This window comes from Balaenoptera physalus (genome assembly GCF_965194825.1).
Source record: "Balaenoptera physalus genome assembly, chromosome: 8".
Classification (NCBI taxonomy): Eukaryota; Metazoa; Chordata; class Mammalia; order Artiodactyla; family Balaenopteridae; genus Balaenoptera; species Balaenoptera physalus.
This window is the reverse complement of record NC_138887.1, coordinates 86,281,482-86,306,172: the sequence shown is the minus strand read 5'-3', so window position 1 is coordinate 86,306,172 and position 24,691 is coordinate 86,281,482. Positions and strand designations below refer to the sequence as shown.

Genomic DNA, 24,691 nt, shown 5'->3' with positions numbered 1-24,691 from the left:
TCCCTCAGGAAATTACCTCAAGTATTTTCTTTCTCTTAGTAGTAGAGAAATAAAGTTATTCTGTCTACCTCACATTAATCTTGGGCCATATTAGTTTCAATTATGAATAATGCTAGAAGAGTTTTTCATTATATTTTTGAACAAGTTAGGTCTATAAATATGTTTATCAACCTGGTGGAAATCATAGTGCTTAAGAGGAGAGAAAGTTCTTTATTGTTACTGTAAATTTTGATTCTTATTCTTTTTGATCCCCATGCATGCATGACAAAAAGAACTTAGAGCATAATGTTTTTAAGACATTTTTAAAATAGAGTTTATATGAAGAATATATTTACAAAGTAAACCCTTTTAGTTCCTTTCCTTCTCCTTCTTCCCATTTTTTAGAATGAGTTAGTGAAAAGAAATAAAAAATGAAAGATTAGTAAGATTCTTTAAGACAGATCTCTGTAAGTCTTCAATGTAATGTGATATGCCTGGGTCTCTAAGAATTCTCGATACACCATTTTTAAAATGGGAAATGATAAATAAAAATGGGCAGTGCCTCTCCTGGTTTCCCTTCTTAGTGGTGTTTTATGTTTTTTACATCTTTGTTTCTTATTATTTTAAAAATAACCTCTTTTATATTAAACATTTAATAAAATGTCCTTATCAGTAACTAGGAAATACAAAAAGTACAATAGAAACCAGTGAAATTTTAATGGTTCCATAATATGTCTTTATACTTTACAATAATCAAAGTATCAAAATTTCATAATCACGGTGCTACTTTTTAATATTCAAGTTGTTTCTACTGTTTTCTTATAAATTACTTTTTCTGTGTATTCTTACAAAATAAAAGTTGGCATATATTCCTAGTTATTTGGATAAATATTTGTAAGTGAAAATATTGTTAAAGACTGTACCAATTATATTTGATTGCCTATATGTACACCAACACTAGAAGAGACAATTTTGGGGGGCAATTTGATAAAGGGAACAATTTTTTTTTGCTTTAAGTTACATTTCTTACTAGTTATGTTATTAATTATTCATTAGTTATTAGTTATTAACTAGTTATTAGTATTGAATAATTATTGACTAAAATTCATATTTTGTAAAGAATATGTTCTTGATTTTTTTTCATTATTTTGCTTGGAGTGTTATATTCTTTTTTAATTGTGAGAGCTCTTTACGTATAAAAGATATTAACTCTTTATAATGTTTCTCCTATTTATCTTTAATTTTACATGGTGTCAGTAGAAAAGTAGTTTCCTTCCATGATGTCCTCCATGTTTTTGGTTAGGTTTATTTTTGGGAATTTTATTCTGATCTCTTTCTGATGCTGTTTTTGGTATAAGAGAGCTTAGAAGATTTGTCTTGTTAGGGAATTTTTATATACTCTCTGAATTTAAAGCAATTAGCATATCCAAAAGAGTGTACATATCTTTCTTTTCAGTTCTACATGAAAAGGGGTTCCAAAAATGAAATCACACAGGAATAAAGTAATCCAACTTATACCTCAGCCTCCTTGGAGACACACAGACATGTTATAAGAGAAACAAAACATCTGCCATTTAGCACGTACCAGAGAGCTCATGAAACTTGGGATACAACATTGAAGCAATACAAAAATAGATAGTATTTATTTAGTTAGTTTACTTCTTTGTTATAGAAAATTTTACACATATATAAAAATAAAGAGTATAGTATGATGAATCCCTCATGTACCCATACCCAGCTTCAACTACTACCAACTCATGGCCAATCTTATTGCAGCTATACCCCCATTCACTTACCACTTTTGAAGCAAATCCAAGATATCATGTCACTTCACCTGTAAATATTTTTGTAACCCCATAGTATTTAAATATCTTATTCTCGTTTTAGATCTGGGATTCCTACTTTTACCTTGCAGTCATTTTTATAAACCAGTTGTGTCTGCAGTTAGAGATGTTTACACCTTCCAAAAAGAAAAAGGTGTTAGAAAAGTAAGTACCAGTGTATAATTGGGTAAGAATATGAGGCAAATAAAATGTGGTGCCTTTTAAAGAGTATTTTAGTTCAAGTGATTCATAAATCAGATCTCCATGACTAGAAATCATAGTGGAGAGGCATTGACCAAGATGACAACAAGCAATCCTTTCTGGAAATTTCACTATTTTGAACTTATTTAAACATTTTTGTCCTCAATCTTTCAGGATTCAAAATTACCATAGAAGTGAAAAATTATGAGACAAATCTGTTTTACTAAAGGATTTATATGAGGATTTGAATTAGAGGCATCAAGACATGTACATTGTACACAGTTCCAGTTATAAAATGAATAAGTCATGGGGATGGTGGGTACAGCATGGTGGGTACAGCATTCATTCATACAGCATGGTGACTATAGTTAATAATACTGTATTGCATATTTGAAAGTAGCTAGGAGAGTGAATCTCGAAAGTTTTCATCAAAAGAAGAAAATTTATAAGTAGTTATGGTGATGCATATTAACTGGACTTATTGTGGTGACCATTTTGCAATATATACAGATATTCAAATTGTTACATTATACACCTAAAACCAATATGATGTTATTATATCAGTTGTACCTCAATGAAAAGTCACCTGCATTAAACATCTTCAATTAAAAATATATTGCCTTTTAATTCAGAATGATAGATTGTGTCCTAAAGAGACACAGATAACTTCTTTGTTCTGGAGTCTTTTTAACAGGTTTCATTTTTGTTCTATTTCAGGTATGGTGATATGCGGGTAACGATGGGTTGTGAAATTTTCAGCATGTGGCAGAACCTAGGTGAGTGATGAAAAAAGAAGCACCTCGATTTTATAGCTTATCACTGTCCTTATAAGTGAACAAATGAAGAAGGACAATTTACCAATGACAGCATTTGAAACCAAATGTCTAAATCAATAGAGAAATCTATAGAGAGGAGTTGACACTTTGGCATTGAATAAGGTTACAACTAATTCTGTAAATTGGTGTCTGTCTGAAAAATCACCTTTCTTTTTTTTTTTTTATTTTTATTTTTACAAAAGATATATAGACTGACACCAAGCATTGTACATGGATGACCACAACAAAAGCAACAATGATTGCAATTACCAAACATGAAACACACTCATACTATGTCATAATATTGACATTCAGTCCAGTAATCCTCCACTGTAACAGCTCCTTTACTTTGCAGTGAAAATTGATTTGTATATTCTTTGCCTCTGAGTCCTTGTGGGATTTTTTTTTTTAATTCAGACAGAAAGTCACAAAAATTATACTCATCCTCATCAGTTCACTCAGTCCCATGTAATTAATTTTTTTTTCATCTTGATCTTTTGTTAGTACTTTTATGAGTTCATCAGTTTTTCATTAGAGTTCTGAAAATGCTTATTCTTTCAGTTCAGCAGTACAGTCAGTTACGAGAAACCTGTACTTGTCAGAGTCTTTTCCATGAATTTCTTGAAGGTGAAACCCTTTTATAGGAACATATTTGCAAAAGCATCAGAGTACACCCAGAACTGTCTGTAAATGACAAAAGACTTAAAAATGACCACAGTTAAAGATTTGATGAAAATTCATAATAATGCAGTTGACAAGAAAATTAGTTATTTCTGAGATATACATTTTAAAGTAATAACTAGGATTATGACTTATAACATTATACCAGAACATATAAGATTTCTAGAAATTTCATGTAATGTCTGAAACATTTATATTAACATATTTCCATACAAATAACCCAATGAAAGTTTAGTATCAGTTGTTTTGTTTGTTTGTTTTTTTATACTGCAGGTTCTTATTAGGCATCAATTTTATACACATCAGTGTATACATGTCAATCCCAATCGCCCAATTCAGCACACCACCATCCCCACCCCACCGCAGTTTTCCCCCCTTGGTGTCCAGATGTCTGTTCTCTACATCTGTGTCTCAACTTCTGCCCTGCAAACTGGCTCATCTGTACCATTTTTCTAGGTTCCACATACATGCGTTAATGTACAATATTTGTTTTTCTCTTTCTGACTTACTTCACTCTGTATGACAGTCTCTAGATCCATCCACGTCTCAACAAATGACTCAATTTCGTTCCTTTTTATGGCTGAGTAATATTCCATTGTATATATGTACCACCTCTTCTTTATCCATTCGTCTGTCAATGGGCATTTAGGTGGCTTCCATGACCTGGCTATTGTAAATAGTGCTGCAATGAACATTGGGGTGCATGTGTCTTTTTGAATTATGGTTTTCTCTGGGTATATGCCCAGTAGTGGGATTGCTGGGTCATATGGTAATTCTATTTTTAGTTTTTTAAGGAACCTTCATATTGTTCTCCATAGTGGCTGTATCAATTTGCATTCCCAACGACAGTGTAAGAGGGTTCCCTTTTCTCCACACCCTCTCCAGCATTTATTCTTTATAGATTTTCTGATGATGCCCATTCTAACTAGTGTGAGGTGATACCTCATTGTAGTTTTGATTTGCATTTCTCTAATAATTAGTGATGTTGAGCATCTTTTCATGTGCTTCGTGGCCGTCTGTATGTCTTCTTTGGAGAAATGTCTATTTAGGTCTTCTGCCCATTTTTGGATTGGGGTGTTTGTTTCTTTGATATTGAGCTGAATGAGCTGTTTATATATTTTGGAGATTAATCCTTTGTCCGTTGATTCGTTTGCAAATATTTTCTCCCATTCTGAGGGTTGTCTTTTCGTCTTGTTTATGGTTTCCTTTGCTGTGAAAAAGCTTTGAAGTTTCATTAGGTCCCATTTGTTTATTTTTGTTTTTATTTCCATTACTCTGGGAGGTGGATCAAAAAAGACCTTGCTGTGACTTATGTCAAAGAGTGTTCTTCCTATGTTTTCCTCTAAGAGTTTTATAGTGTCCAGTCTTACATTTAGGTCTCTAATCCATTTTGAGTTTATTTTTGTGTATGGTGTTAGGGAGGATTCTAATTTCATTCTTTTACATGTAGCTGTCCAGTTTTCCCAACACCACTTATTGAAGAGACTGTCTTTTCTCCATTGTATATCTTTGCCTCCTTTGTCATAGATTAGTTGCCCATAGGTGCATGGGTTTATCTCTGGGCTTTCTATCTTGTTCCATTGATCTATGTTTCTGTTTTTGTGCCAGTACCATATTGTCTTGATTACTGTAGCTTTGTAGTATAGCCTGAAGTCAGGGAGTCTGATTCCTCCAGCTCCGTTTTTTTCCCTCAAGACTGCTTTGGCTCTTTGGGGTCTTTTGTGTCTCCATACAAATTTTAAGATGATTTGTTCTAGCTCCGTAAAAAATGCCATTCGTAATTTGATAGGGATTGCATTGAATCTGTAGATTGCTTTGGGTAGTATAGTCATTTTCACAATGTTGATTCTTCCAATCCAAGAACATGGTATATCTCTCCATCTATTTGTATCATCTTTAATTTCTTTCATCAGTGTCTTATAGTTTTCTGCATACAGGTCTTTCGTCTCCCTAGGTAGGTTTATTCCTAGGTATTTTATTCTTTTTGTTGCAATGGTAAATGAGAGTGTTTCCATAATTTCTCTTTCAGATTTTTCATCATTAGGGTATAGGAATGCAAGACATTTCTGTGCATTAATTTTGTATCCTGCAACTTTACCATATTCATTAATTAGCTCTAGCAGTTTTCTGGTGGCAGTTTTAGGATTCTCTATGTATAGTATCATGTCATCTGCAAACAGTGACAGTTTTACTTCTTGTTTTCCAATTTGCATTCCTTTTATTTCTTTTTCTTCTCTGATTGCCGTGGCTAGGACTTCCAGAACTATGTTGAATAATAGTGGTGAGAGTGGACATCCTTGTCTCGTTCCTGATCTTAGAGGAAATGCTTTCAGTTTTTCACCATTGAGAATGATGTTTGCTGTGGGTTTGTCATATATGGCCTTTATTATGTTGAGGTAGGTTCCCTCTATGCCCACTTTCTGGAGAGTTTTTATCGTAAATGGGTGTTGAATTTTGTCAAAAGCTTTTTCTGCATCTATTGAGATGATCATATGGTTTTTATTCTTCAATTTGTTAATATGGTGTATCACAGTGATTGATCTGCATATATTGAAGAATCCTTGCATCCCTGGGATAAATCCCACTTGATCGTGGTGTATGATCCTTTTAATGTGTTGTTGGATTCTGTTTGCTAGTATTTTGTTGAGGATTTTTGCATCTATATTCATCAGTGATATTGGTCTGTAATTTTCTTTTTTTGTAGTGTCTTTGTCTGGTTTTGGTATCAGGTTGATGGTGGCCTCATAGAATGAGTTTGGGAGTGTTCCTTCCTCTGCAATTTTTTGGAAGAGTTTGAGAAGGATAGGTGTTAGCTGTTCTCTAAATGTTTGATAGAATTCACCTGTGAAGCCATCTGGTGCTGGACTTTTGTTTGTTGGAAGATTTTTAATCACAGTTTCAATTTCATTACTTGTGATTGGTCTGTTCATATTTTCTGTTTCTTCCTGGTTCAGTCTTGGAAGGTTATACCTTTGTAAGAATTTGTCCATTTCTTCCAGGTTGTCCATTTTATTGTCATAGAGTTGCTTGTAGTAGTCTCTTAGGATGCTTTGTATTTCTGCAGTGTCTGTTGTAACTTCTCCTTTTTCATTTCTGATTTTATTGATTTGAGTCTTCTCCCTCTTTTTCTTGAAGAGTCTGGCTAATGGCTTATCAATTTAGTTTATCTTCTCAAAGAACCAGCTTTTAGTTTTATTGATCTTTGCTAATGTTTTCTTTGTTTCTATTTCATTTATTTCTGCTCTGATCTTTATGATTTCTTTCCTTCTGCTAACTTTGGGTTTTGTTTGTTCTTCTTTCTCTAGTTCCTTTAGGTGTAAGGTTAGATTGTTTACTTGAGATGTTTCTTGTTTCTTTAGGTAGGCTTGTATAGCTATAAACTTCCCTCTTAGAACTGCTTTTGCTGCATCCCATAGGTTTTCGGTCATCGTATTTTCATTGTCATTTGTCTCTAGGTATTTTTTGATTTCCTCTTTGATTTCTTCAGTGATCTCTTGGTTATTTAGTAACGTATTGTTTAGCCTCCACGTGTTTGTCTTTTTTACGTTTTTTTCCCTGTAATTCATTTCTAATCTCATAGCGTTGTGGTCAGAAAAGATGCTTGATATGATTTCAATTTTCTTAACTTTACTGAGGCTTGATTTGTGACCCAAGATGTGACCTATCCTGGAGAATGTTCCGTGCGCACTTGAGAAGAACGTGTAATCTGCTGTTTTTGGATGGAATGTCCTATAAATATCAATTAAATCTATCTGGTCTATTGTGTCATTTAAAGCTTCTGTTTCCTTATTTATTTTCATTTTGGATGATCTGTCCATTGGTGTAAGTGAGGTGTTAAATTCCCCCACTATTATTGTGTTGCTGTCAATTTCCTCTTTTATAGGTGTTAGCAGTTGCCTTATGTATTGAGGTGCTCCTATGTTGGGTGCATATATATTTATAATTGTTATATCTTCTTCTTGGATTGATCCCTTGATCATTATGTAGTGTCCTTCCTTGTCTCTTGTAACATTCTTTATTTTAAAGTCTATTTTATCTGATATGAGTATAGCTACTCCAGCTTTCTTTTGATTTCCATTTGCATGGAATATCTTTTTCTATCCCCTCACTTTCAGTCTGTATGTGTCCTTAGGTCTAAAGTGGGTCTCTTGTAGACAGCATATATATGGGTCTTGTTTTTGTATCCATTCAGCAAGCCTGTGTCTTTTGGTTGGAGCATTTAATCCATTCACGTTTAAGGTAATTATCGATATGTATGTTCCTATGACCATTTTCTTAATTGTTTTGGGTTTGTTTGTGTAGGTCCTTTTCTTCTCTTGTGTTTCTCACTTAGAGAAGTTCCTTTAGCCTTTGTTGTAGAGCTGGTTTGGTGGTGCTGAATTCTCTTAGCTTTTGCTTGTCTGTAAAGCTGTTGGTTTCTCCATCAAATCTAAATGAGATCCTTGCCGGGTAGAGTAATCTTGGTTGTAGGTTCTTCCCTTTCATCACTTTAAGTATATCATGCCACTCCCTTCTGGCTTGTCGAGTTTCTGCTGAGAAATCAGCTGTTAACCTTATGGGAGTTCCCTTGTTATGTTATTTGTCATTTTTCCCTTGCTGCTGTCAATAATTTTTCTTTGTCTTTAACTTTTGCCAGTTTGATTACTATGTGTCTCGGCGTGTTTCTCCTTGGTTTTATCCTGTATGGGACTCTCTGCGCTTCCTGGACTTGGGTGGCTAATTCCTTTTCCATGTTAGGGAAGTTTTCGACTATAATCTCTTCAAATATTTTCTCTGGTCCTTTCTCTCTCTCTTCCTCTTCTGGGACCCCTATAATGCGAATGTTGTTGCGTTTAATGTTGTCCCAGAGGTCTCTTAGGCTGTCTTCATTTCTTTTCATTCTTTTTTCTTTAGTCTGTTCTGCAGCAGTGAATTCCACCATTCTGTCTTCCAGGTCACTTATCCGTTCATCTGCCTCAGTTATTCTGCTATTGATTCCTTCTAGTGTACTTTTCATTTCAGTTATTGTATTGTTCATCTCTGTTTGTTTGTTCTTTAATTCTTCTAGGTCTTTGTTAATCATTTCTTGCATCTTCTCAATCTTTGCCTCCATTCTTATTCCGAGGTCCTGGATCATCTTCACTATCATTATTCTGAATTCTTTTTCTGGAAGGTTGCCTATCTCCACTTCATTTAGTTGTTTTCCTGGGTTTTTTTCTTGTTCCTTCATCTGGTATATAGCCCTCTGCCTTTTCATCTTGTCTTTCTTTCTGTAACTGTGGTTTTTGGTCCACAGGCTGCAGGATTGTAGTTTTTCTTGCTTCTGCTCTCTGCCCTCTGGTGGTTGAGGCTATCTAAGAGGCTTGATGGGAGGCTCTGGTTGTGGGTAGAGCTGACTGTTGCAGTGGCAGTCAGAGCTCCATAAAACTTTAATCCACTTGACTGTTGATGGGTGGGGCTGGGTTCCCTCCCTGTTGGTTGTTTTGCCTGAGGCAACCCAACACTGGACCCTACCTGGGCTCTTTGGTGGGGTTAGTGGCAGAGTCTGGGAGGGCTCTCGCCAAGGAGCACTTCCCAGAACCTCTGCTGCCAGTGTCCTTGTCCCCATGGTGAAACAGAGCCACCCCCCGCCTCTGCAGGAGACCCCCCCCAACACCAGCAGATAGGTCTGGTTCAGTCTCCCCCAGGGTCACTGCTCCTTCCCCTGGGTCCCGATGCCCACCAAGAGTGTGCCCTCCAAGAGTGGGGTCTCTGTTTCCCCCAGTCCTGTCAAAGTCCTGCAATCAATTCCCACTAGGCTTCAAAGTCTGATTCACTAGGAATTCCTCCTCCCGTTGCCGGACCCCCAGGTTGGGAAGCCTGACATGGGGCTCAGAACCTTCACTCCAGTGGGTGGACTTCTGTGGTATAAGTGTTTGCCAGTCTGTGAGTCACCCACCCAGCAGTTATGGGATTTGATTTTACTCTGATTGCACCCCTCCTACCGTCTCACTGTGGCTTCTCCTCTGTCCTTGGACGTGGGGTATCCTCCTTGGTGAAGTCCAGTATCTTCCTGTCGATGATTATCCAGCAGCCAGTTCTCACCTTTCTTTTGTGTGTTTCATTATTACTGAATGACAAATTTTATAATCTAACATTGTTCCAATAATACATGCTATTCTAGCAATGAGCTAACCTTTCAGAGTTTGGAATTGTAGCAACTCAAAATTTCTAGAACTCTGAATTGAGGCTCTCAATGACAATAATTTAGAATAAACTTTATGAAACATTGACTTGAGCATCTGTACCCTTAGAAACTTAAAAACCAATGACCTATATCATGAAGAGTAAAGCCAAAGGATTTTAAAGCATCTGCAGTTGCTAAGAAGTAATCAGATCCAATTGTGTTAATCTGCCACAGCAGATAAGAGCATATTATCCAGCAAATTGGTTGCGTAGAAAAGAATAATATTTAGAAGATAAATTGTTTTAAACTCTCATTGGCATAGGGTTTCTTTATTGAAAGTCATAACTTATTTAATTTGGTATGTTAATTATGCTAGTTTATAGTATTCATTTGCTGTTACTGCATTGTAATTCCTCCTTGTGATTTATTAAAGTGATGGACCTATTTGAATTGAATATATAATGACCTGAAAGTATTATATCTTTTCTCTTGGGCTCATCCAAGCACAACTTGGAGATGGCAGGATTTGTTTTCTGTAAGTGAAAATAGAACCATTATCATTTTACCGCATTTCATGTTACAGAGTGATTTTTGACCAGGATATCCCTCAAATGTACAATATATACAAGGCAATTTGAGGAAGCCTTGTTATATATAACTGAGCCCAGTGTTCAGTGCTTGCTGATAATTTCAGGGAAAAAAAAGCAAGTTAGCATCTTGAAAGTAACCTCCGACTGTCCAAAACCAGCCAGAAGAAGCCCATGTGGTGTCTTTAGATTCAGCTCAAACATAGCATCAGTTTTTCTTATTTGAAGAGCACTCCTCTCAGTCTTTATGTTTTGTTGATCCTTTGTGTGTTTGTTTTTCAAAAACAGATCAAGACCCTTGGAATGTCCCTATTGCATTTGGCATTAATTTAGCAAAGTGTTTTCCAAAGAATGCTTCATTGAAATGCTGTTGTGGTTTAGGCTCTTGTGGGAGCTCAAATGATAAGACCAGGACAGATTCGTTTAAGTTAACAGAATGTTAGAAAGCATGGCAGGTTAACCTCTTCTAAATAAATCTCAGCATTGCCGTGTATGGTTATTTCCGCATAAATCTTTCTTCAAGCTGGCATACCTGTTCCCTTAGGCCCATGACCCATGGCTTGCTGAATAAAACTGGCATCTTTTGTCTCACTAAACATGTCATTGTATACTTCATGAACTCTTCTCCTCTATTTTGTCTTTAATAAAAATATTTCTACCCCTCTGGGTTTTATGTTATGTCTTAGTTTTCCTCAGAAATCTAGAGAATGTGAAAAATCTCTGGAGCATATTGGTCCCCGTAACACGTCATGAGGTCAGTGCTCTTAGAACAGTGACACTCAGTAGACAGCATCACCTGGAAGCTTGTAAGAAATGCAAACTCTCTAACTCCTCCCCAGACCCACTGGAATAGAATCTCTGAGAATCTCTGAGACGGGCAGAGCAGTCTGAGTTTTTACAAGTTCTCCAGGTGATTCTTATGCACTTGGCTAAAGATTAAGATTAAAAGGCACTGCTTTAGACAACGCTCTCCCCTTTCTTTGTTTTTCCAGCCCTAAAAGCTAGCTCTAGCACTGTGTTAGAAAAGACTTATTAGACTCAAGTACAGATTCCCAGCATGACATAGTTCAAGGATAGGGTGAGTGTACATTTTCACTTCATTCCTTGGTTTCTGCATTATTTCCCTAGAGTTGCGGTCTGAGACTTCCAAAACATCAGGTGAATTTTAAAGGTCATTGCTACTATACAACAACTGGAATTCAAGAATGTTTAGAAATGTTAAAACCTCTTTTCCAACATATATTTTTATAAATATGATAATAAAAATTAAGTATTCAGGGTATTTTGACACCTTTGTAGAGCTTAAGTCAGCTTGTTACTTAAGAATATAAAAATACATTAGTTATAATTTGGTTTACCTATAAATTTGTCATATTGAGTATTTTGAATGCTAAAGGAAAATTTATTCAGATAATTATAGATTTTCATTTTTAATGGAACAGGCCAATAGATTCAATTTAACATAATTCATAAAGCACTGGCCATGTGCAAGTTATTTTGAGGGATATAAGAAAAAATGGTCCATGCCTGTTAAAAGCTTAGTTTTTAAATCTGATATTTTAAACTTTTTGTCCAGTTTGTGTGGAGCAGTAAAAAGCCTGATAAAGACATATTCACCATGTTTTCATAAAGCAAGTAAACTGTTATGATTTCATAATTTAAAATCCTCAGTACTTTTCAGTAGATACAAAAAGCACTAAGTTTTGGAAAATAAATTGAGTAGAGGAAATGCCCAGAGTCACTAAATACACAGTTAACTTGAAACTTTCCAGTTGGTCTAATTTAGAAACACAAATTTTACTGGACAATATATGAAAATCAGATTTTGGTCATTGGTGTTTACCTCAGAAGTGTGGAAACTCTTCCATATGCTAGAAATAAATTAGTTTTTGCGTTCTGCTGAGGACAAGGAAAAAAGGGGCATACATAATTTAGGGACTAGTCTACTTTTAAACATAAAGCGCTTTTTTTTTGACACAACATGTATATCAAGAGTTCATATATCATCAATACATAATATAAATATTGCACTATACATACAAGTTTGCATACAGAAATGTATAGACAAAACATAAAGCTTTAGGATTTTCAAATCTGATCATTATAGCTCCTCGATTTACCTGTGAACAGTGGTTCATATGGTAATTCTATTTTTAAGTTTTGAGGAATCACCATACTGTTTTCCATAACAACTGCACCATTTTCCATTCCTACTAACAGGGCACAGGGTTCCAGTTTCTCCACATCCTTGCCAGCACTTATGTCCTGGTATTTTTGTTTGTTCTCATCTTGTTTTGTTTTGTTTTTTTTATAGTAGCCTCCCTAATGGCTGTGAGGTGGTATCTCATTGTGGTTTTGATAAAATAATTTATTTTTGAAGAGTAAAACAAATAGTGATAAGTGAACACCTTTTCTTAGATGTGTTATTCCTCAGTATGTTCAATTTATTAGTTGAAGGACTAAAAATATTCTGTTGCAGTGGGAGGGGAGTGGAGGATAAAATACCTAGGAATAAATTTAACCAGAGGTGAAAGACGGGTACACTGAAAACAGTAGGACAGTTTTGAAAGAAATTGAAGGTGGCACAAAGAAATGGAAAATTATCCCATGCTCATGGAAGAATTAACATTGTTAAGATGTCCATATTACCTAAAGCAATCTGCAGATTCAATGCAATCTCTATCAAAATCCTAATGACATTTTTCACAGAAATAGAACAAACAATCCTAAAATTTGTATGGAACCACAAAAGACCCTGAATAGCCAAAATAATCCTAAGAAAAAAGAACAAAGCTGGAGGTAGCACACTCCCTGATTTCAAATTAAACTAGAAAGCTATAGTAATCAAAACAGCAAGGTATTGGCATAAAAACAGAAACACAGATCAATGGAACAGGACCGAGAACCCAGACATAAACCCACACATATATGGACAATTAATTTACTATAAGAGAGCAAAGAACATAAATGGAGAAACTACAGTCTCTTTAATAAATGGTGCTGGGTAAACTGGACAGCAAAAGAATGAAACTAGACCACCAGCTTATACCATACACAAAAATTAACTAAAAATGGATAAAGACTTGAATGTAAGACCTGAAACAATAGAATTCTGAGAAAAAAACATAGACAGTACACTCTTTGACATTAGTCTTAGCATATCTTCCTGGATATGTCTACTTAGGCAAGGGAAACAAAAGCAAAAATAAACAAATGGGACTACATAAAACTAAAAAGTGTCTGCACAGCAAAAGAAACAATCAACAGAACAAAAAGACAACCTACCAAATGGGGGAAGATATTTGCAAGTCATACATCCAATAACGGGTTAATGTCCGAATATATAAATAACTCATACAACTCAACAACGACAAAAAAAAACAATTAAAAAATGGGCAGAGGATCTGAATAGACATCTTTTTCAAGGAAGATATGCAGATGGCCAACAGGCACATGAAAAGATGTTCAGCATCACTAATTATTAGGGAAATTCCTATCAAAACCACAGTGAGCTATCACCTTACGCCCATTAGAATGGCTGTCATCAAAAAGACAAGAAATAGCAGTGCTGGACAGGATGCGAAGGAAAGGGAACGCTCATATACCATTGGTGGGAATGTAAATTGATGCAGCCACTATGGAAAACAGTATGGAGATTCCTCAAAAAATTAAGATTAGATCTACCATATAACCTAGCAATGCTACTTCTGGGTATTTATCCAAAGAATACCAAAAAAACACAAACAAACACTAATTTGAGAAGATATATGCACCCCTATGTTCATTACAGCATTATTTACAGTAGCCAAGATATGGAAACAACCTAAGTGTCCATCAACAGATGAACGCATCAAGAAGATGTTGTGTGTACATGCAATGGAATACTACTCAGTCATAAGAAAGGTGAAATCTTGCCATTTGTGACAACCTTGAGGGTATTATGCTAAGTGAAATAAGTGAGACCATGACGAATACCATATGATTTCATTAATGCAGAATATTAAAAGTAAGTAAATGAACAAACAAAATGAAACAAAAACAAACTCATAGATACAGAGAATGGATTGATGGTTACCAGAGGGGAAGGGAGGTGGGGGAGGGTGAAATGGATAAAGGGAGTCAACTGTATGGTGATGGATGCAGACTAAACTTCTGGTGGTGAGCACGCTGTAGCATATACAGAAGTCAAAATACAATGTTGTGCACCCAAAATTCATATAATGTTATAAACCACTGTTACCTCAATAAAAAACGAGAGGGGGGAAGGCATGAATTTTCTCCCCAAAATTTATATGTTTGTACCTGTACTTGCAAGGATAGTCTACAAAGAAAGAGGTTATTCTTTACCGCTGTGTCCCACCTTTGCCATTCATCATGCTGCAAGGTTAAGTTTTTTCTTTCTATTTTTAGTTGAACTAACATTCTTACTAAATATAAAGTGGGCTTCTCTTCCACATTTGCAAACACAGTGTCTTGTAACTGCTGTAGAAAAATCAATACTTCCCTAACAGGCTGCTCTGTGTGAATAAATATACAACAGCCCAAGTAGCAGGTGCCCTAAATACTTCAAAACAAGACCATGTGGCTGACAATTAGAGATGGGAAAAGTATACTAAATCTGTGATTTAAAAAGAAATAATCTAAATGAAGTTTATTTTACCATTGCTATACATAGCTCAAGATTTTGCTTTGCGGATTGGATAAGAGTAAAATTTTCTATGGTGGAAGGCTTGTACGGGTTGCACAGATTCTTTGTTCCCAAACTGTTTTCAGTAAAGAAGGCTAGCCTCATACATTTCTGCACAATGATTTAAATGTGGGTATGGCTTCTCTACTGTCCTAGAAAATCAGGCTACAAAATAGAGCATATGAATTTTGTTTGCATTATGATTGAAACAAGCCAACTGTAAATGACATGTTTTAAGACAATCAGGAAAATTTTAATATAGGCTGCTTTTAGATTAATTTGAGGAATTACTGTTTGCCTTTTTTGAAGGTGTGATAAAGGCATTGTGATTCTATATTTATAAAATGACCTACCTGTTAAAGATGCTTACTGATGTTTGTACAAGTAGAATGCTATGATGTCTCTGACTTGGTTTAAAATTTCCCAGGGGAAAAAAATAGTTGGGTTGATAGGTGAAACAAGATTAGCAAAAAAATGTTGATAATTATTGAAGCTAGATGATGGGTATGTGGGGATTTATTTTACTAATCTTTGTAATTTTCTGTACATTTGAGACTTTTCGTAGTAAAACAATTTTTAAAGAAGAAAATCACATTGTAAAATGTCTATAAATGGAAGACACTTTTTAAAAAGAGATTCAAGAATACTCAGTGAAATAATGGTAAATAACATAAGTGCATGCTAATGATGTTCTTTGTTAGAGAGGTCAAAGGATGCCAGACTCAGGAAAGATTAAAAACAAAGATCCGTAATGTAGTGGCTCTGAATCTCATTCCACCATTGCAGGTGTAGGAGTACTATCCGGGCTGGCAGGAATTTTCATTTTATTTTGTATTTCCTGCTTCTCTCATCCCCCTTTCCGCACGCACACCCAAAAGCTATGCAAAAGCTTGATGTCTTACACAGTGTCAAGGCAGCAGGGAGGTCCTCCTCATTATTAGTCACATGCCAAGATGGCCCTTGTCCTGAGTACAGAGTCCCTTCAGTCCGTGGTTCTGTGGGAGCACAGCATCTGTGGCTAGACTTTGAAGCCTTGCAGCCATCTCCTGGGGCAGGGTCACAAAACAGGTGTAAGGCTCATTAATCTCAGGACTTGCTAGCCTTCATCTCTGCAGGAATCTCCTTCCCTTTTTCTCTTTCTTCCCCTCACTTGCCAGGACATCTTGAATAAGCAGTGAGTGGATTTAGGCTTTTCCAGTTGACACTAAGAGTAATTGAGTTCAGGTTGCTTCTGCTTTCTGCCCTGACAAAAATAACTATGGAAAGGAATTGCAAATGCTGGCTGCTAGTTACCTGCTTGAAATGTGTATGTTGGGAGGATGGGGGAGATACAGGGAGAAGACCTATGAATTGATGTTTCTGTATATTCTGCCACAGTGAGTTTGTTGGTCTTGAAAGTATTGTTTTGGAGGAAAATATACAAGGGTAGGCTTAAGGAAGTTTCTTTTTCTTCTAAATCTGTTTATTTTATTTATTTTTTATATCTTTTGATGAATAAGAAGGAACTGTTCTTGCTCTGATGAGGAAAACTAGGTAGTCCCTTGGGAAAGATAAAAGATTACCTGGGTCAAAAATAAAGGTAAGAAAGCAAGAAGAATTACAAGCCAGCTTCTTCCTCACGCTTAATGGATTTGTATAAGTCATTTAGAGATGATAAGAAACAATGAAGTTACTTTTGATGCAACATCAGAAAAAGAGGAAAGGACCATGTGACTGCAGTGATGTAAAGTAAAGGGGCTTTCAGATAGAGAGGGGCCTGCCAATTGTGTCCTATTGTCATCCCATATTGAGAAAAAGAGATGCGGGCCACATTCTGAAGACGTCTGAAATATCCCAGCGCACTTCCAGTCACAAAACACAGCGACTTCAAAAACAAAAAACAAAAAAACACAGCGACTTCACAAACACCCACTTGGGTTTGCCCATCTCTGACCCTCATCCATCATTTTTCTCCTCTTTCCAGATTCTTTCCTTCATATTCTCCTTCCTTTTACAACCCCTCTAAAGTCAATATAAATTTAAACTGTATGTTCGCACCCTGGATTTATGTATGTCCAAGTCTGTGGCCACCTTAATGCCTTCTAGGACAGAAAACAAAATAGAGAAAGTGATAATTAACGTGAAGATATGTAACTCCAAAATTGACAAATAACTCTGAACAGTGTGATTGTGTGTATGTATTCAACACTTACTACAAAAGATCAAAGGTAGAAAAGAAGAAGAAAAAAAGAAATGATGCTCTTTCATGAAGCCAGCTCTCTTCTGCTCAGCTTCTGAGCTCATTCTTTGGGTTTTCAGTGGATGCTTTCAGTATCATATGCTTTCATCCATGATATGAAACATTATACATGTAATGTACATACATGAAATGTACATGGTACATTTTCCATAGCATGCAGTTTTCTTATTATAAAAATAGAAACTCTGAGATTTAACATGGATGACTAGGGTAATGGACTGAACTCAACACTCATATGCTAGACAAAGTCATCTACGTCCAGCCCACCCTCCACCTTCCTTTCCTCTGAATTATCGATACCATACCTTTGAGCACTTGCTAAACACCATTTTGAGCTCACTATTATCACATTGTAGTCTTTTCAGAAAATTATTCTATTTTTTGTTTGCATCAACATTTAAATGTTTATTTAGGCTGTATGTTTATTATATAAAAAAGCAAGACAATTATATAATACAGATAGGAACCACCTTTTTTCATATATAAAAATCACCAGTAATATCATCACCCAGAGATAACCACTGTGGTTAGTATTAGGGGATATAATCTTCTAGACTATTATATATATTTTCTTTTTAAATGAAAGATGTACCTGTGCATACTGTATAGTGCCTTGCTTTTTCAGTTAATTGTATTGAAAAACTTCATCTGTGTTATTCTTCTTCAACCTCATTTTTTTTTTATTTTTTTTATTCAACCTCATTTTTAATGATTGCATAAGAATTTTAATGTGTGAATGTACAATAGTATACATAACCAATTCCCAATGATTTATGTAATGTTTAATTGTACCTTATGGCTTTTTTTTTAAACTGTGAAAAGGGTAAATCCCTAGTTTTTTAATTAAAAATAATGAAGAAATATTAACATATGGAAATCTACTGTTTATATATCTGTTTAGGGGAATATTTTCTTGCTTGAGGAGACAACTGTAATTGAATGTATTCTTGTGACGACAGTTTTAAACACTGTATAATACTAATTTTCTGAAATCTTATTAAAACTAAATATACTGAAACATAAATATTGTATTCAATTTAGGAGAGCACAAGCTTCATTTCATCCCTGCCCTGATTGGCCCCTTCCTGGAAGTGACCTTGATACCGCAGCCAGATCTCCGGAATGTCATGATTCCTATTTTTCACGACATGATGCACTGGGAACAGAGGCGGAGTGGCAATTTTAAACAGGTAGGCGGGTGTGCTCCTCAGAGCAGTGGGAAGAGTTTCAGGTGTCTTTGAGCATCTCTGAGCCACTGCGTTCAACTCTGACTTGCGGAATGAGCACCAAACCGGATTTCAGCCTGGGCTGCCTACTCCCAAGCTGCGTAGCCTCGGACACCTCTCTGGTACTGTGTTTCCCTGGGTCTCCGAGAAGCCCTAAAAAAAACATTTCATTCCCTTTCAGCTAAAAACTCCTGTGATTTCCTGGGTCTTTGTTTAAGAACTGGCAGAGACTTTATTTGCTCCCAGCTGGATACACCACAGAGGAATCAGAAGGTTAATGATTCTTAAAATCATTGACCTCTCAGTTGTCTGCACATTGTGTTTGGTGAATGGCTTAGCTCTGAACATTTGATGCACAGTATGTTTTATTGCTCTTTGCTTGAAGCGTTGAGAATTAATTTAAAGGGAAAAGCAGTAGAAATTGTTGTAAAGGCAATTCTGAGGAGATGAGCCTAACATTTCTCTTTGACATAGGATCTAATAGCTCTGCTCCAGTTTTGGAAAGACAGACGTTCTTATTCCAAAACCAGTTCTCATAGCAGAAATCAACTGCTTTTACCATGCCAAATCACTCCTATTGGAGACAGCAGACCTACTATCTCTTCACACAGTCATTGCACTCACCTATGTGCACTCTCCTGTGTGAAGGATCCTTCTTGCTTCTCCAGATGAAGGCCTTCTCAAGTCTTAGAAATGATTGTCAACTGTACAAGCAAGCTGAATGCATACATAGGACCCTCCTGTTGCCAAAAGCATGGCATTTCATCTGTATCAATCTCTACATTTATTTTCAAGAAAGCTAATACATGAATGAAAGGCTATTTAAAAATTGTATTGGGGAAGACCCACTTTTCTTCCCTTTTCTCTTTATCCCCATATTGAAATTTGATTCAAAGGGAATAATTGTGCTTAGTCCCTTGACAAAGTCAAATATCCCTCCCTATCCCTGGTTGTTTAACTCTCTCTGGCCAGGCAGAGATTCTTCATTTTCTGTTTCCTCTGTTGCCTCCGACAGATGAGGGATATTTATTTCTGCCTTCCTGATACTGAAGTCCTAAAGGATTTATGTTCTTGAAAATATAAATGTTTTGACTACAGTTTTCAGGAAATATGTCCTTTCTCTCTCATGCTGCCTATTGCTGACTTAGAATATGTCTATGGATCTACCATCTGTACATGGTTAGGACAAATTCTCAACTTTAGCAAAGATTTAGTGTAACCTCGAGCTGTTTTGAGAAAGAAAATAGATACAAAACACATCAAAGATTTAAATGAATGTTTGTGGATATGGTAGTTTGCTGATGTTCTTATATATATATCATGATTTAAAAAAAAAAAAAAAAAAGAGACTTGCCAGTTTTTACGGCTCCTAAATAAAGAATTCAAACATTTAAGCTGGGCTGCAGGCATTTGTGTTTGAATCAACAAATAGAAGTCTTTGGCGACAGCACATGCTACCCTACCGGGAGTTTGAAGTATGTTCCTGCATCTAAATTGGCCCCCTAGAATTCCAAGGGGGTGTCTCCTGTTAACCACAGCTGATAATGTCGCTTTCACAAAATTTACTATGGCTTTTTCCTGTGCAGAAATAAATATGTTTCAGTATGCCTAGAAAATCCTACTTGTGAAAGGGAGGAAAGAGAGTAACGTTTGGGTCTGTTTCAGGTGGAAGCCAAGCTCATTGACAAACTGGACAGCCTGATGTCAGAAGGCAAAGGTGATGAAACATACCGTGAGCTCTTCAACAGTATGTGAGTAACGTGTTTATCTCAAGTTGATTCTGTTCCGGGGATTTGGTGTCAGTGCTAAGCAGCTGAGAGCTACAAAGACAGCTTGGGTCTCACAGGAGTGCTTTGTCTTTGTGGAGTGTGAAATAAAGGATAATTGCTTAACTGGCAAATGGATCTTGTTATGTTGATGATTAGACGTATCTCCTTGTGTTAATCTCTGATTACGGCAGGTCACAAGTGTTATATAACAAATTCCACTCTTTTCATGCCTAATAATTTTTAAACTGGGGCTGCAAGAAAATGATTTTAAACAGGGTTAAGAGTGGGAGAGGAAAAGACACAATAGTGGTGTGATTGTCGTGTTTGTGCACAGTGCTTTCCGAAGCGAGATATCCTTGGTTGATTTGCTGTTGGGAAAGTTAACCTAGTTTTCATCTGTTCTTAAACAATTGATTTAATTCATCGATACTTATTGCTCATTCAGCATTATTAATTTCTTCCTAAATGTTTCTTATGAGAATATCACAGAAGCAAGTCGTTTTTAGTAAATTCTGTGATTAGGATTTGTATGGAGGATAGAGAAATAATATTGTAAGGAGACTTTGAGGTTGTCTTACTAAGGAAAGAATATGATCACTATCATAAGATGAAGTGCTTGCACCAAGTATTTATTCATCCACTGTGTGAAATGGCCAGAGAGGATACATAAGAAGGTTCTAGTGCTTTAGGACTTTAATTCTAGCACTTGTTTCTTCTACAGCTTTCTATGGATCTTAGTCATTTTCAACCCTTTTATACTTATGAAGTGTTTCTTTTTGAAGGAAGAACCAGTTCATTGTGCTTGGGAAATGTTTGCAGTTCTTTCATAAGTGCAAAAACAATTTAGCAATACATTTTTCTATCACAAAATACGCTTTTACTTATATTTACACCCAAGTATCACCTAAAACTAAATATTAATGCTTTAGTACTGATAGTCAAATACAAAATTCTGTAATTCGTTTTATGATCATAAATTTAGGGCAGTGGATACATTAATATATAGGTTTGAAAAGTACTATTAGTGACTGATAGATTTCAACTTGCCTGATTCAAAATCATTCTTGAAGCTTTTAAGAAAATTATATTGAAAGGAAAAGCCAAGAAGGGGTACACAGATTTCTTGTGGTGGTAGATAAAATACATTCTTTGTACTGAGTCCTGAACAACGCCATTTTCCTCTGATACTGTAATTAAACTGGAACTTTTAATAATTATTCACCAAGCCCTCATTCATTCTAGTGTACAAAGCATCTGTCTTTCACGACAGCTGGAGTTTAGCAAGAATTCTGATTAAAACCTCATCCAATATAATAAATTGCTTTTGAAAACCACTCTCAGTTCAGTTACTAGTCCTTGGTTTGAACAAAGAACTAAAATGAGAAAGCACTCAGTGAAATGAATCTCTTGAGATTTGTGATTAATTATTTATGATAAATTCACAAGATTAATAAACACTCACATAGCTCCATAGTGCCTCTTATCGACTTTAATAAAGGCCTGATAGCATGCAGTTTGGATTGCTTGTGTGTAAATATGGCTTTGAAATAGAAGATGTACCTTGACATTAAAATCAAACCAATCATTAGAATATTAAGCCTCTATAATTAGACTATTTTAAGGTGCCTGATGCATTCAATGGAGATTTTTATTCTCTTGTTGATTTTTAACATAGTACTAGAAATATTACTATAAATATTTTTCTTTCATTACTACCTGGGCTCAGAAAAGAAAGTGAAAATCCAACTATATTTCAGGAAACAATAAAAATGCTTTTTTGGCAATAGAAATCACAATGAATTAGTATAATCACAGTGAGTCACTGCACACATTATGAATTAGGAACACATGCCACTATGGTACAGATTCTCATTTGTTCTCTGTATTTCATGTCTAAAACTTCTTAAAATTTGTTCAGAAACTGAAAGGAGCTCACCGCTTCCTGAAAATGTCGTATGTACTTGCCAAAATAGGCTCCTTAGAATGAGACTGTAAATTTATATAGTAACTTCCTTCCTAAGAACTCATCTTGCGCTGACCCTCACGTTGTCTGCATTTACCCACACTACATCTTTCTGGAGTAAACAGGGGTCAGGATTGATGCTTCTGGTAATGCTGGAATTGTGCATCATTGCCGTCCACGTGATATTCAGAATAAGGTATCAGAATGAAATTCTGCTTCCCTGGATCCACTTCATTCACTCATTCAACTTCATTTATTGAGCATCTCCCTGTGCTAGGTGCTCTTCTAAAGCTGAAGATGCAGCAGTGACTGTGCTGTAGGAGCACACAGTGGGGTACCAGTAGCCTCGGGGGTTCTAAAGGGGCTTTCCGGAAGAGGTAACCTCCACCTCAGTCCTTTACTGTGCTCTATCGTGTGTTGCTCTAAATAATTCAGTAAGACTCCAGATCATCTCATAGATCTTTGTTTAGTGATCACACATTTAATTATAGTTTGCAGACAGAGGATTAGCTATGTAGCACATACTTAGGTATCTAACTCTTCTCTCTGGATTAAGAAGAGTGTGCACAGACACAGGTGTTTCATATAAGTGCTGGCCTCCACACAATCCTGTTACGATGCAGAGAGAGGTAGACTGAGGGTCAAATTCTACGCCCTTCATATTCCTTCACAGAGTAAAAGCCTGTTGGGCAGTGTGTCATCCTGCAGGACCGTGACTTATCCTGCTCTTCAATGTTATGGGGTCCCATTGCCTATCAATTAGCAATAAGAAATCACCTTGGAGTAGCGGGGGAGATAAATTAGGAGTTTGGGATTAACATAGACACACTTCTATATATGAAATAGAAACAAGGACCTACTGTATAGCACAGGGAACTATATTCAATGTGTTGTAATAACCTATAATGAAAAAGAATCTGAGAATGAATATATATACATATATATGTATATATATAACTGAATCACTTTGCTGTACACCTGAGACTAACACAACATTGTAACTCAACTATACTTCAGTTTTTAAAAATGGTTTAAAAACATTAGAAAAGAATGATGCATCGTTAATGCTCTTTTGACATGTATGTAAAGTCTAGTGCATTAGTTCATGTAGCAACCATTTATCATTTTAGTGCCTCAAAAAAAAAAGAAGAAATCACCTTTCACTGTGATTAGGTGAGTTCCCTGTGTACTCACCATGGGCACATCAGCATGATTCTAGGCCAAATAGAAATATACCAAATTATAGATCAGTGTCACCCAAGTTATCTAGAGAGACTCTTCTCTTCTTGTCTGATAGCTTCTCCTTATCAATGTGTATCAGGTAAACGGGGAGGGCAAGCTTCCCCACAGAAAGAACTAGCCTGGCCGAGAAAGCAGATGAACTGGGTTCTAGGCTTGGCCCTGATATTTGGGTCTTGAGTTAGTCAAGGAAACAAGCTCTGCAGAGCTGTGACTCTTTTTACAAGAGGATTCTGTAGCTCAGATTTCTTACTGCAGCCAGAGGCTGTGCAAATTAATGAAACTCATGCCTATAAAAGAAGTCTCTATATATTTTTAGAATTATTACCTAACTTGAGTTCTTTGTTTTTCAGCCTCTAAAGTATATGAGGTGTGGGCTGTCACTTGGGAAGATTTCTCCATCATCCTGCATTGCTTTGGCAGGCAGATTTTCATTTGAGTACTTGGTTCAATACCAGTTTGGCATTTAAGCTTGAAACAGGTGCTTCTCGGAGGCTTTTTAAAAGAAAACACATTTAGAACAAACTAGGGGACCTTTCCCTGGGGGATTAGTCGGGCAAGTTCCATCCCTTCATGTGCTATTTCTTCCCCTCTTCCCCCTCCTTAATCTAGGAAACAGTTCAGAATAAACAAGAAAAACAAATGATCAGGGATGCATAGGCACCACATGAGGAGATAGGACAGAGGGCTGGGCACTGGAATGGTAATAGCAAGAAGAAGCAGTGGGGAGTGGGAAGGAAGATTGAGAGAGAACGTAGCCACAGAGCAAAAAAAACAGCTTTGACAAAATAGCTTTTTTTCTACTAAGCACAGTATAGGATAGGCTGAGATGGTACTTGTACGAAATGGTTTCTCTCTATGTTATTCCTGAAACCAAGATGAAAGGGAAACAACATTTTAGAAATAATGATCATTAAATTTAGGAGGGCAAAGTATCCTCATATTGTCATGCCTATGTTCTTACTTTTTTCTTTTGGGGAAAGTTCAGTCGTAAAGGTTTTTGCCAAGTATATGGTTAATTTGCCGAGAGGTGGGAGTCAAAGTAAAACAGATCCTAATTATTATGATTGTTATTGTTTTGTGTTTACATAGCAGTGCCTCTGCTCCGAGGTGCTTAAGATTAGGGAAGATGTAGGAGGAGAGATGTGGTTCGGTACTTGTCATCAATCTGCTGTAACAACCACATAGAAAATCCTCTGTGATTAATGACAAAATGAATGAAACTGTTGAGTGAGTGCACAGATAGTACAATATGTATTGAGTGGGCAAATGTTAAGTGAAAGGAAAAAATGCAAAACGTCATCCCGTCTGTACAAGGATTTTCCTGTAGCAGTTGC

The 24,691-nt window shown here is 36.1% G+C and overlaps 1 protein-coding gene across 3 annotated transcripts in view; it reads left to right on the top strand.

The window, feature by feature from the left end:
- DOCK4 (dedicator of cytokinesis 4) overlaps positions 1 to 24,691 on the top strand; it is a 490,817-nt gene that overhangs the window by 412,013 nt on the left and 54,113 nt on the right. For all 3 annotated transcript variants that reach the window (XR_014266607.1, XM_082472224.1, XM_082472223.1), the window contains exons 29-32: positions 1,867 to 1,967; positions 2,721 to 2,779; positions 18,199 to 18,347; positions 20,049 to 20,134. Coding sequence is in view for 2 of the 3 variants with exons in the window: in XM_082472224.1 (XP_082328350.1) it covers positions 1,867 to 1,967; positions 2,721 to 2,779; positions 18,199 to 18,347; positions 20,049 to 20,134 (395 nt within the window). In the remaining variant the exon portion in view is untranslated. The remainder of the gene's footprint in view (positions 1 to 1,866; positions 1,968 to 2,720; positions 2,780 to 18,198; positions 18,348 to 20,048; positions 20,135 to 24,691) is intronic.